The 12813-nt window shown below is 44.3% G+C and overlaps 1 protein-coding gene and 2 pseudogenes across 1 annotated transcript in view; 1 reads left to right on the top strand and 2 right to left on the bottom strand.

The window, feature by feature from the left end:
- Nucleotides 1-2597: 2597 nt before the first annotated feature.
- LOC102857180 lies at nucleotides 2598-3174 on the bottom strand (annotated as a pseudogene).
- Nucleotides 3175-7464: 4290 nt separating this feature from the next.
- Nucleotides 7465-12813, bottom strand: part of LOC102856776 (tectonic-3-like) — a 42943-nt gene continuing 37594 nt past the window's right edge. The window contains exon 14 of the mRNA XM_006880210.1: nucleotides 7465-7701. Within this exon, the coding sequence (XP_006880272.1) occupies nucleotides 7465-7701 (237 nt within the window). The remainder of the gene's footprint in view (nucleotides 7702-12813) is intronic.
- On the top strand, nucleotides 10672-11761 carry LOC102865572 (annotated as a pseudogene).

Genomic DNA, 12813 nt, shown 5'->3' with positions numbered 1-12813 from the left:
ACATACTTTGGACATGTTGCAAGGAGGGACAGGTCCTTGGAGAGGGACATCATGCTTGGGAGGGTGGAGGGACAGCGCAGAAGGGGAAGGCCCACTATGAGGTGGATTGATTCAGTGACTGGGGTAATCGGGATGGGTGTATCAGAGACGGTGCGATTGGCACAACAGAGCAGAGTTTAGGGATGTTGTACATAGGGTCACTATGAATTGCAAGTGACTCTACGGCACATAACAAGAACAATAATAACAATGTCTCCATATTTTTATCACTTAGAAAAAAAAGATCTGGCTGTTTACTTCTGGAAAGTAAGTCCTTGAGAAATTCTATGGAGCACAATTCTACTCTGACATGGGAAGGGTTACCAGGAGTTCTGCAGTCTTACTGCTTACATGGGACCAACTGAAAGTTGGCAGTTTGAATTCATCAGCTGCTATACTCCCCAGGAGATGAACAGTCTCCGCCTGTAAATATTTACAGCCTCAGAAACCCATGGAAGGTCTCTGTAAGTTTGAACCCACTCGATGGCAGTGAGAGCTTTTTGTTGTTGAGCACTGCCCAGTCATCTCCAACCCATAGTGACCCTATGTGCCAACTTCTGCCCTATCTGTTAGGTCTTCACACTGGATGTAAGACCAAGGACTCAAGGAAGGGACCAGAGAAAGCAAGCAAGCTAAAGCTTTACTAAGGGGTCTCCCGGGCGGGATTCCTTGGTCTGCAAAAAGAGAAACACACAGAGAGACCAGACCAGAGAAATACCGCATCCTGCACTGTGACACCAATGTGTCACATGCCTTAATGGTTATGCATGGCCGACAGTGTTTGGTGGTGATCCCGGATTAAAACAAGCTTGGAAGCAGGAGCGACATCTACTTCCATAATAGCTTGCCTCCAGAAACCCTATGAACCTGAAGAAAGGATGAAAGTCACACAAGTGTTGAGGACTTTCGTTCATAGGGTCGCTATGACTTGGCACTTAACAACAATAACACCAACATGGAGGAGATCAGCTGACCTAGTGGAGAGAGTCATGCTCCCAAGCCAAAGGCTTCTAACCCTCCACCCTCAGGCCTGTATTTCATTGTTTTCAAAGTGAATTAGGGCAGGTTTGATAGTGAGGGTCTTTAGGGAGTGAAGAGAGGGACATTCCATTGTGGTTTAGCCAGGTGGGTGGTCTTCTAGGGAGTGAAGGGAGGGGCAGTTGAGGCTGTTCACTCCCTTTGTTTACATGTTGATATTCCTTGAATCCTTTGTTCTCCCTTTGACCTTGAATCCTCACAATTGCTTAAGTCCATTGTTGCAGTTATAATGTGACTCATCGAGGGTCTTGACTTTAGCTAAAGGTCTTCTTTTCCCCAAGTATTGGCCTCTCCTAATAACATGCCCAACATATGTAAGGTGAAATTTTACCATCCTCACCTGTACCGAGCACTCTTGGCTGCACTTCTTCTAAGAGGAAGTGCTTGGCTGTTTGTGGTATATGCAGTAATTCTCCCCATTACAGTTCTTCAGTCTTCCAATGTCCAGGTATCACATGCATAGGAAGCAATTGAAAATGCCATGGTCTGTGTCAAGTTCCTCTCTAAATGGGCATCCCTGGTGTGGAGCACTTTGAAGAGGTCCTTGACAGCAGATTTTCCCAAGGGCTGGTCTCTCCTGACAGCATGCTCACAGTATGCAAGACAGAGTTTCACCATCTTTTTCTCTAAAGAAAGCACTGTTGTGACTGGTGTTTGGGAACCCCTGATTTAAAAGATGGACCTAGAGTGCTAACCAGAATTAAATTACTCAAGAATATGGAACAGTCCTAAATATAATAAACAGGGTCATTCTTTTTTGGACAGCCAAGTATTTTTTTCAAAATATAAATGGATTTTATTTTCTGTGATTATAAAAATCGGTGGGAGCTCCCGTGGCCTAGTCTGTATAGTTGCACTGCTAACCCAAAGCTTGAACATTTGCAGGGGGGGAGTGGGGTTCAAATCCACCAAGGTCTCTGCAGAAAAAAGATGGTCAGTCTCCTCCTGATTTACAGCCTCCAAAAACGCATTGAAGGATTAGCTATAAGTTGGTTCTGACTGATAGTTAGAATCAACTTGATGGTAATTGTTCCTTTATATTCTTCTTGTCATATATCACACCTTCCCGACTAAATTGTCACCTTGCTTTGTTAGGGGCTATTGCTTAGAATTCTGTATTTCACTAATAGTGAGTATTCAATACTATTTTTGCTGGAGTTAAAGTCCATTCTTTATAAAAAGAGATTTGTAATTTTAGAATAACTAAAGATTTACTTCTGTCAAACTTTTGCCTTAATTACAATGGTAGGCTAATTCTGCTCTGGGCCTTAATTTCTTAGTGCTGCTGTAGGAGAAATATTACAAGGGCCTAGCTCTAACAAATTTCTTTTCTCATGGCTGTTGTTAGGTATCATTGAGTCAGTTCCAATTCACAGCAACTCTGTACAACAGAACAAAACACTGAGCCTAGGATTCTGATTCAGGTTGCAGACTCTAGGGAAATGTCCTTTTCTCTTTTTACCTTCTATTCCTGATTTCTTGGCAAGTTTTTTTTTGTTTGTTTTTTTGCTTTTTACACTTCACGAAAACATTTTATTGGCCTTTTGGATAGAAACGGGATTTTTTTTGCCAGGAAGGATGATCCCATCATACTTCTGCTGGAACCAGCGCATGGCCTCCTCTTTGCTGATTCTGTTTGGCCCCAGTGCAGCCTGTCCTGTGCTTCTTGTCTGCGATGCTGAAACCTGGTCTACCCAGCACCACATAGAAGTCCAGGCCGTTGATACCAATACTGGGGTCATATTTGATCCCAAGATCAATGTGCTCCTGGATCCCAAAACCAAAGTTTCCAGTATCTGAGAAGTTATTTTTTCTTAACTCGTATTCCTGCACCTTTAGACCTTTCTCCAAGATTTCCTCTGCTTTGGCCCCACGGCCTGTGCAGTGGACAGCAATTTTTTCATTTCTCCTAATGCCAAAGGATCTGACGGTGTATCTAGCTTTGGAGAACACAGGAGTCTGGGCTGTGAGCTGCTCCAACACCTTGGTGGCCCAGGTCAGCCTGTCTCCACTCTCGCCTACACAGATGTTGAGGCAGAGCTTGCAGATGCGCAGCTCCCGCACGGGGTTCTCTTTTTTGCCTTGATCCTGCGCCATGATGGAGAACAGGAAGAGAGAATCTTGGCAAGTTTTATTGCATGACATCTATTTTCCTCCATCTGTGCTTCCTTCTGTGCCTAAGCTGCTCCTTTTGTATCTCAAAAATGTGTTAGTCAACAGATGGATAAATAGGAAAATGTGGTATACACCTACAAAGGAATACTATTCAACAGTAAGAGAAATCAAAGCTTGGCACATGTTGTAATATGGATGGAGCTTCAAGGCATTATTCTGAGTGAGATAAGTCAATTGCAAAGTTATAAACGTTGTATGGCTTCATTTATATCAAAAGATAAGAATAAATACTAGAGACCATATATTAGTGGTTGCCAGGGAAAGAGAGAAGGGCAGGGGGAGCAGATTATTGCTTATGGAGGACTCAGTTTGGTTTATGGTGATGGGAAAATCATATTGATTTAGGATAGAGTTAAACAGCTTTCTGTAATTTCTGGCAACAAGTGGTCCACCTTTAAAAAGCTGAATTGGCAAAACACGTACTTACACTCTACTGGCATAGTCTGTAGGATGTTGTGCAGCTAACTCATAGGCTGAGCCTCTTGTTGTTATGTGCCGTCGAGTCGCCTGCGACTCATAGCGACCCTATGTACAACAGCCCTAAACTCTGCTCTGTCCTGTGGCAATCGCACTGTCTCTGACACTCCCATCCCAATTACCCCAGTCACTGAATCAATCCACCTCATAGAGGGCCTTCCTCTCCTGCGCTGTCCCTCCACCCTCCCAAGCATGATGTCCCTCTCCAAGGAACGGTCCCTCCTCACAACACAAAGTATGTTAGACAGAGCCTCAGAATCCTTGCCTCCAAGGAGCCACCCGGTTTAACCCTTTCCAGGACAAATCTCTTTGTTTTCCTAGCAGTCCATGGTATTCTCAATACTCTTCTCCAGCACCACAGCTCAAAGGCATCAATTCTCCTTCTATCCTCCTTGGTCATTGTCCAACTCTCTGATGCATAACAAGTGATTGCGAAGACCATGGCCTGTATCAGACACACCTTAGTCTCCAGAGAGACACCATTGCTCTTCAGTACTTTGGAGAGGTCCCTAACAGCAGACTTTCCCATGGCAATGCGCCTTTTAATTTCCTGGCTGCTGGTGCCAAGACTGTTGACTACAGAGCCAAGCAAACTAAAGCTGTGTACAATCTCAATCTCTTCACCATCCATCCTGATGCTGCCAATTGGTCCAGTGGTGAGAATCTTGAGCCTCAATCCGTATTGTAGGCTGCAGTCCTTGACACTCTGCAGCAGGCGCTTCAGGTCCTCTTCAGTTTCAGCAAGCAGGGTTGTGTCATCCGCATAACGCAGGTTGATAAATTGTCCACCAATCCTGACCCCACAGTCTGAGCCTAGAGACATTCAAATCACCAGTGGCTCTGAGGAAGAAAGATGAATGGACAGTCTTCTCCTTCCATTTGATTTATAACCTTGGAAACCCAATCGAAATTGTTGTGTAAATTATAGAACAATATCATTAATATCACACACAAGCAAGATTCTGCTGAAAATTATCCAAAAACGTTTGGAACCATATGTCAACAGAGAAATGCCAGATGTGCAGGCTGGATTTAGAAGAGGTCGTGGTACTAGGGATATTATAGTTAATTAGATGGATCTTGGCAGGAAGCAAATAATACCAGAAGGATGTCTATGTGTGCTTCATTGACTATGCAAAGGCTTTTGACTGTGTGGATCACAACAAGCTGCGGCTGACTCTGAGAATGGGAATCCCAGAACATTTGATTGTGCTAATGTGAAACCTATACTTAGACCAAGAGGCAGTCGTCAGAACAGAGCAAGGAGACACTACATGGTTCAAATCAAGAAGGCGGTCCATCAGGCGTGTATTCTGTCTCCATACCTTTTCAATCTGTATGCAGAACAGATCATCCGAGACACTGGGCTGTATGAGGAGCTATGAGTTAGTGGTTTATATTTTCAGTAAAAAAAAAAAAAACCTAATAAAAAACTGCAATAAAAAAATTTGCTTCAGATAAATTCTATACTTCTACAACCTCATTGCCATAATATAGAAAACACTATTCTCAGATGAGATTATGTCCACATGTTTTGGGATTTAGACATATATTTTAGGGGTGGGGCACCATTTAACTAATAACAAGTCCAAATATTTGTATACTTCCTGTTTTCCAGTTGTTCTATTTTCCATCCAATTCCTCTCCATTAATAAATGACAACAGAAAACTACCTTTTAAGATCATTTTCCTCCACAAGCCAGAATCTCTAAATTGCATAGATTAGTGGGGCCCCAGAAGGCCTCCCTGCATTGCTCTCTGTAAATTGTCTTTTCCTTTAAACGTATGAAAAATAAGTCTTACTAATTACACTGTTAGTGCCAAAAAGTACCTAAGTCTCCTGATTTGAATGTTATTGTTATATTAAAGTTTTCTCCTTATATGATTACTGTTTTTATTGGGCTGGGGACCTTACTGGTACTACTGCCACTGCCATGGCAGATGGAGGAAAGATGTCTGGTCTGGGACAGCATTTCTGCAGGGCAGTTTTCTGCTTGTCTGAGGGGTAGCTGAAGGCACTAAGGATATCAGGGAACACTCACGATATGGTACCAGACCACAGCAGCACCTATGCCAGCACCTCAGTAAGGATCACTGAAGGGCAGGGCACTCAGCCTGGCATAGGGTCTTTTCTGGCCTCACAGGTGCCTAAGGTAGTCTCCCTGACCAAGGATGGTATCTCTGCTGTCCAGAAGATTGGTACACGCAGGGAATCCAGAAGTGGAGGCAGATTCTGCCAACTGGAGAGGTAGCCAGAGAAAAGGATCCTACTTAGAGATGGCATTTCTGTCCACTGTAAAGGCTGGCCATGAGCTAGGCACAGCACAGCATAGCCTACCAGTGCCCCAAAGTAGAGAGAGTGAGACTGTGACACCTTGTGCACTCATGGCTCCAGGTGAAAAACAGTGAAAGTCTAGCTGGCCTCAGGTGGAGCTGGGATGTGGCCAGAGGAGCAGTATCTGTCACCTGGTAGGCAGCCATGAGGAAAGTCATAGCCTCGCAGGGTATGAGGAACGAGACGGAGACTGTGCCTTTCTTTTTTTATTTATTTTTATTTTTATTTTGTGTGCGTGTACCGTCAAATCAGATCTGACTGGTACAGGAGGATATTGCGCCTCCTTCTCCGGCAGAGCATCTGGTGGATTCGAACCGTGTTCCTCTGGGAGTGCAGTGCAGCTTCTTGCCACTAGGCAAACAGAGCTCCCCTTGACTGTGCCTTTCTTGGGGTCACCCAGCCATGGTGTGAACACAGTTGCTGTCCTAGAGTCCTGCACTGATCAGGTGTCTGCTTGAAAAGTTCAAAATAGCCATGCTTAGGATGTCTATAACCCAATTCACAGCTTCATCTGTCTCCACATTTAATGTTTTCACTTAGTATCTTGTCATTAGTTGGTTCTTGAACTGCTTCTATATCATTTCCTTTGAGACTCTGAATTTCAGGATTATCATCTATATCTGCTACCTTTAGTTTCCTGGAGTTTTAGTTGAAGAGGCTGCCATCTGTCTAGTCCGTCATCTCGCTGGAAGGCTGGAAGCCATAGCTTTCTTTTGTTTCTCTTGGGCTTTTTTGAGTACCATAATTATCACACGTCAGTTGACTTCAGCTATGCTGCTGGAATTAGTGTAAAGAATTCTTCTTTTTATTTCTCCTTATCACAATGGAGGGAAAGATTATCTGCTAGTAGAAAACAAAACTGGGATTCATGTTTATTTTAGAAATGGAGAAGCAAGAATTGCCTTTCCCACTCATGCCTGCGGGAAAGGGTATGGTCTAGGGTGTGGGAAAGAGCCAGACAAAATACACAGCCAGTTTTCAGTTCTGAACAGTTAGGACCTTTTGACTCCAGAAGATAAGTATTCCTGAATTTATCCTTCCTGGCAGTGTTAACATGTGCTGGGCCTAAGTGTGCCTGCGACCAGCTGGATGAAGACCTTCGAAGCCTTTAGTCAGGTACAACCCAATCGGCAGGGCTGGAGGGAGGGCTCCGTGTCTTCCTTGTTTGAGAAAGTATATTGCTACTGGTCTGCAGAGCCCTAACCAGGGAGCTATGAAGAATAAAGTGTTCATTACTTTTCTAAACACTTTCTCCAAAGGTTCTTTCCTTAAAATCCTTTTATTTTCTTAAATGCTCTCTTCAAGTAGTGAGCAGGTAAGAATCTATTTAGCCAAGATAAGTTGGCTACTTCAGAGCTTCCCACAGGGAAAACAGAATCTGATCTTCCCCCCGCCATTCCTCACTTAGTATCTAAGTTGAGAACACCCAGCAGTAGGAGACAGAATACAAGGACAGGAAAGATTGAGCCTGTTGGAGAGTCTGCTCCTTTGCTGAATGCCACTCTGAAGGGAAAGAAGAAGTCAAATGGCATTTTCCAGTCCAACTGTGTTTGGCCCCTTGGAGGCTCTGGTTTCTGGGTAATGTCCACAAAGGTCACAAGAGTTGTCACTGATAATTCTGTTGGAAGTCTGGAATCCTGTAAGGGCAGGGGGAAAAAACAAACCTAAGTCATTGTTTGGCAGACCAAAACATTTCAAATTACTCTAAACATACATCTATCTTCTTATATTAACTTGAATTTTCTCCACTTGGAAAACTGCCTGATATCAGAAATACCAGATGCCAAAACTGCTGTTGTTACACTGTTAGCAGTCCTACCTTATCAAGTTCCAGCAGGCCTCTGGCTCTGAACCCAGGCATATCTCTGTGCAAGTGCAAGCTGTTGTTATGTGGCATCATGGCAGAACCAACCCAAAAGGCTGATCCTCTAGCAGGTTTTCAGAGGCTGTAAATCACATGGGAGGAGAATGCCCATCTTTCTCCCGAGAAGCAGCTAGAGGATATGAAATCTGTGCCTTTGGGTTGGCAGTGCAACTCTTTATCCACTAGGCCACCAGAGCTCCCCAAGTAGTAGTGGCAGCTGTATTTCTTAAACTGTAGACAGAACTATGAAACAAAGAAAACTGGGAGGCATTTATTTATTACTGAAGAATTTGGACTTTATTTGGACATTAACAAGACAGAAACACCTGATTCTGGGATTCACTTTAATATTTTTGGACTTTGATTTCTTTGTATTTTAACTTACAAGATGATTTCCTCTTTCGGTTACAAAGTATAAAACTTTGTAGCTGGTACTACTGAATCGTTAATAATAATTGAAATTACCCGATGAGCTGTAATTGTCAGGCTGGTTAGCTGTACTTAGGGATGGGGGTGGGGATATTAAATGGAGGATAAACTTTTCTCACTGAGTTCATGTTTCCCAGGAGTTGACTGAATTAAGGGAGCTCTGGTGGCAGAGTCCATACACAGTTGTTCTGGAAAGGTGGCACCTCTGTGGCAGTTTGAGTCCACCAGCCACTGCACAGGAGGAAGATGGGCAATCTCCTCCTGTGTGATTTACAAACTCCCAAAGACCTGCTGGAGGGTCAGCTATGAGCTGGTTCCAACTTGATGGCAATGAGTTTGGGTTTTATTTTGTCTTTTGTTTATGACTAAATTCAGAGCCTTTGGGAGAGGGCAGATTCCAAGCTGCCCATCAGCAGTCCCAAAAGGATATGCAAAGAATCCAAGATTCGAAATAGGTTAGTGGCTCATGATCAAGTAGTACTGTATTATGAAGCCAAAGCTGCACACACAAGCCATATGCTTCCATCTAGCACTTACAAGTGATAAAGCTGACACTAAAATTTCTGCTTGACTCTTTTCATTTGTTTCCAACTCAGGCAGGGAAAAGTGTCAGCCCCATTTTTGGGGAAAATAAAACCACCAAGCCAAAAAAAAAACCGAGAAAAGGAAATTTCTGGAGTTTTAGGGTCAGCCAATTCTAGAACTTCTCTCTCAGGTAGCTATGAGTCTAAGAAGGCAACCTTTGAGTCATGTCTGCTCAAGTATATGTTTCTAAGTCTATAATGGTGCTTCAATGGCGAAGAAATTCCAAATGACAAGAGTTCTTTGAGCAGACAGTTCATTCAGACTCCCCCAGGATCTGTGCTCATCAAGGACTATTACCAGACTTCAGACCTTCTCCTTTTACATCTCAAGAATTAGTCTATTGCAACATGAAACAGATAACAAAAAGTCCATCTTTAATAAAGAGACATAAGAGCATGTAAAAGTAGAACACAAACGGATGTTTCATAGTCTCTTTTGGTTTTTAAATAACCAAAGACTCATTTTGGTCTTATCTCTACCTTTTAGAGGACCATTTGTTTCTCTCATGGATGATATTTTTGATGTCATATCACAACTTCTCTAGTCTTTGGTCATTAGTGTTCAAGGCATCACATCTATTCTTGGCTTTTAATTTCAGTTGGGATAAATTCAGGGACATAGTTTAGTTTTCGAGGATTTTCTTCCACTTTAACTTTAACTTGTCCACGGTAATTGATGGTCTGTTCCAGAGTCAACCCCTGGCCTTGCTTTGACTACTAATACTGAGCTTCTGCACAGATGTGTAGTCAAACTGATTTCTATGCCATTTATCAGGTGAGGTCAGTATGTATAATAGCCACGTGTTTTTAAAAAATGTGTTTGGAATGAATAATTTATTGATTGTACAAAATTTTATCATGCAAGCTCTGGTCTTAACTGTCATCGTGAAGGCCATATTTTCCAACCATCAATCCTTGTTCTTTGTTTTCTACTTATGCATTCCAGTTACCAATTATTATTAATGCAACTTGACTGTATATTTGATCCATTTCAGACTGCAGAAGTTGGTGGAAGTCTTCAATTCTTCATCTGTCACTTTAGTGATTGGCTTTGTTCAGGAAAGCAAAAAGCTGGAAACAACCCAAGTGCCCATCAACAAATGAATGGATAGAGAAGCTGTGGTATATTATCACAATGGAATGCTATGCAGCATTGAAAAACAAGGAACTCGTTAAATATTTTGCATAATGGATGGCCTTGGAGGACATTATGCTGAGTGAAAAGATCTCAGTCACAAAAGGACAAATATTACATAGGGCCACTGTTGTAAAAGGGGATTGACATTAAGGTTGAGGGAAGAAAGAGAAGGAGAAGAGGAATGATGTATATTGCATTGAAGCAGATAAGGGAGAGAACTGTTTGAAAGGGATATCTGATTAGGTATTATTGTCATGACAGGAGTTCAGAGTGAAGGCTGCATTGTGGAGTGGACTTGGGGGGAGGGACTGCATAACAATGAAAGAGTATTTCTTTCACTTTTCAAGGATTGGGGGGAAGGGAGTGGGCAGGGAGGAAAGTGTAACAATGAATAACTGGAAACCCTAAGTCTCTGTAAACTTTCATTAAAATTAATTTAAAAAAAGAAATACTCAGCTCTTTTACATCATCACTTTTCCTTCTGCTTTTACTGCTCTACAATCAAAACTAAATTTTAGAAGAGTAGGCTGCAGGGCTTGTGGCAGATGCTGCAACCTTAGCCCTGTGCACGTGCACGGCAGCCTCCCCAGCGATGTTCCCCTCCCAGCGGAAAGTGGCTGCCCTGGGACCACAAAAAATGCAGACGGTTGCCCACTGGGCTGCCCCGGAAGATCTAGGTTGTTCCACACTGGCCTGCCCCGGAAGTGCTCCGTCTTCCACCTCTTCCTGCTCTGGCTTTAGCTCAGCTGCTTAGGTGATATGGCCCAAGTGGCCAGCGGACAAGGACAGGAGACCCCAGGCACACCCCAGCACTGGGAAGAAGACATCTCCTGGGGTCCCCTTCGCCGGGCGGTGCTGGTGCCCTTTCGGGAAAGCTTTGAGGAGCTCCTGGTCTTTGTGCCCCACATGCACCGCTTCCAGAGCAGAAAGAAGATGCAGCACCACATCTAAGTGCTCCACCAGGTAGACCATTTCAGTCTAACTGGGCGGCGCTCATCAACGTCGGCTTCTGGAGAGCAGCAGCAGCACAGACCACATCGCGATGCACGATGTGGACCTGCTGCCCTTCAAGGAGGAGCTGGGCTATGGATGGCTTCCCTGAGGCCAGACCCCTCCATGTGGCCTCCCCAGAGCTCCACCTGCTGTAACCACTACAAGACCAATGTCGGCGGCATCCTTCTGCACTGTCAGCTGTGCAATGGCATGTCCAAGCACTTCTGGGGCTGGAGCCTTGAGGATGATGAGTTCTACCGCTGCATCAAAGTAGCCGAGCTGCAACTTTTCCACCCTTCCAGAGTCACAACCGTCTACAAGACATTTCACCACCTGCACAGCCACCAGAAGCGCACTGCAGTTCAAAAACAGGAGTACTTCAAGGTGGACCAAGAGGGAGGTCTGAGCACTGTGCGCTACCTTCTGGATTTCCCCACAGCCCTGTCTGTGGGCGGAGCCCCTGTCGCAACATCATGCTGGCCTGTGGTCAGGCTGCCATCCCCTGGCTGAGTGGGCAGGACAGTACCAAATCTGTGTGTCTGCAGGCCACACTACCATCTCCCAGCAAAGCCCGGGCCAGGCCAGTTCCCATGCAATGTGAGTGGCCTGAATCCACTGACAGGCGATCCAGCGGCAGGCAGAACTGGACCAGGACACACAAGGTACCTGGCCATCTCCAGCTACAGTGATGCAGATGACCTGGAACGAGGCCCTGCTGGGACTGTACACCCTGCCAGCCGTCTCCCTGCTTTCCTTCTTCCTCCATGTGCCAGAGACCTGAGCCGGTGGGAGGAGTGTGTCCAGTCGGGAGGAGCAGGACTACTCTCATCAGCCTGGCTGTGGTTCCATCCACGCGGCCACCTTGACAGACACAGTGTGGAAGCCGGGCAGCTAACATCAGTGGATTAGAATTCCAGAAACGAGCACAAAGAACCCGTCTCCCCCCCCCCCCAAGAGGGGCCCTGAGGCTCAGCTCCACCTAATTTCATTAAGGTGCTACTGATTTCTTAAATTTTTCATAAGAAACCAAAATTCTGGATTCTTAACTGAAATATCCTGATTTTTAAATGATAGTAACTAATTGAAACCTTAAAAAAATGGCAGAAAAAACCCCCAAAACACCACTGAGTGAGGAAAAAAGGGAATAATAGAGCTGACCTCATTGACCTAAACATCAAGTCAATAAATCATCTCTCAAACTCATGACTAAAAGAGAAAACTAAGCAGGCTTGTATTATTTAGAAATATAAGTAAAATTCAGAATAAACAGGTAATTTCTGGAGAGCAGGATGGGAATGGGGGCATATAGGACTTTTTTTTTCTTAAAAAGCCCTCCCCGCTGCCTTTTCTTTTTACTTTTAAAAAAAATGTGGGAGGGGGAGGGGGAGTGGGCAGGGAGAAAAGTGCAACAGTGAATGGAATTCCAAAATCTCTGTAGATGTTCAAAATTGGGAAGGGCTTACACTACCTTCTCAACCTATATGCAGAACAGATTATCCAGGAGGCTGGGCTCTATGAGGAGAAATGTGGGGTCAAGATTGGTGGAGGATTTATCAACAATCTGTGTTATGCTGATGACACAACCCTGCTTGCTGAAACTGAAGAGGACCTGAAGCGCCTGCTGCAGAGTGTCAAGGACTGTAGCCTACAATATGGATTGAGGCTCAATGTCAAGAAGACAAAGATTCTCACCATTGGACCAACTGGCAGCATCAGGATGGATGGTGAAGAGATTGAGATT

The sequence above is a fragment of the Elephantulus edwardii genome, unplaced genomic scaffold (assembly GCF_000299155.1).
Source record: "Elephantulus edwardii isolate Elephantulus edwardi_28Jun2011 unplaced genomic scaffold, EleEdw1.0 scaffold00006, whole genome shotgun sequence".
Lineage (NCBI taxonomy): Eukaryota > Metazoa > Chordata > Mammalia > Macroscelidea > Macroscelididae > Elephantulus > Elephantulus edwardii.
Note: the sequence above shows the minus strand (reverse complement) of the source record. Positions and strands in the feature narration are given on the sequence as shown.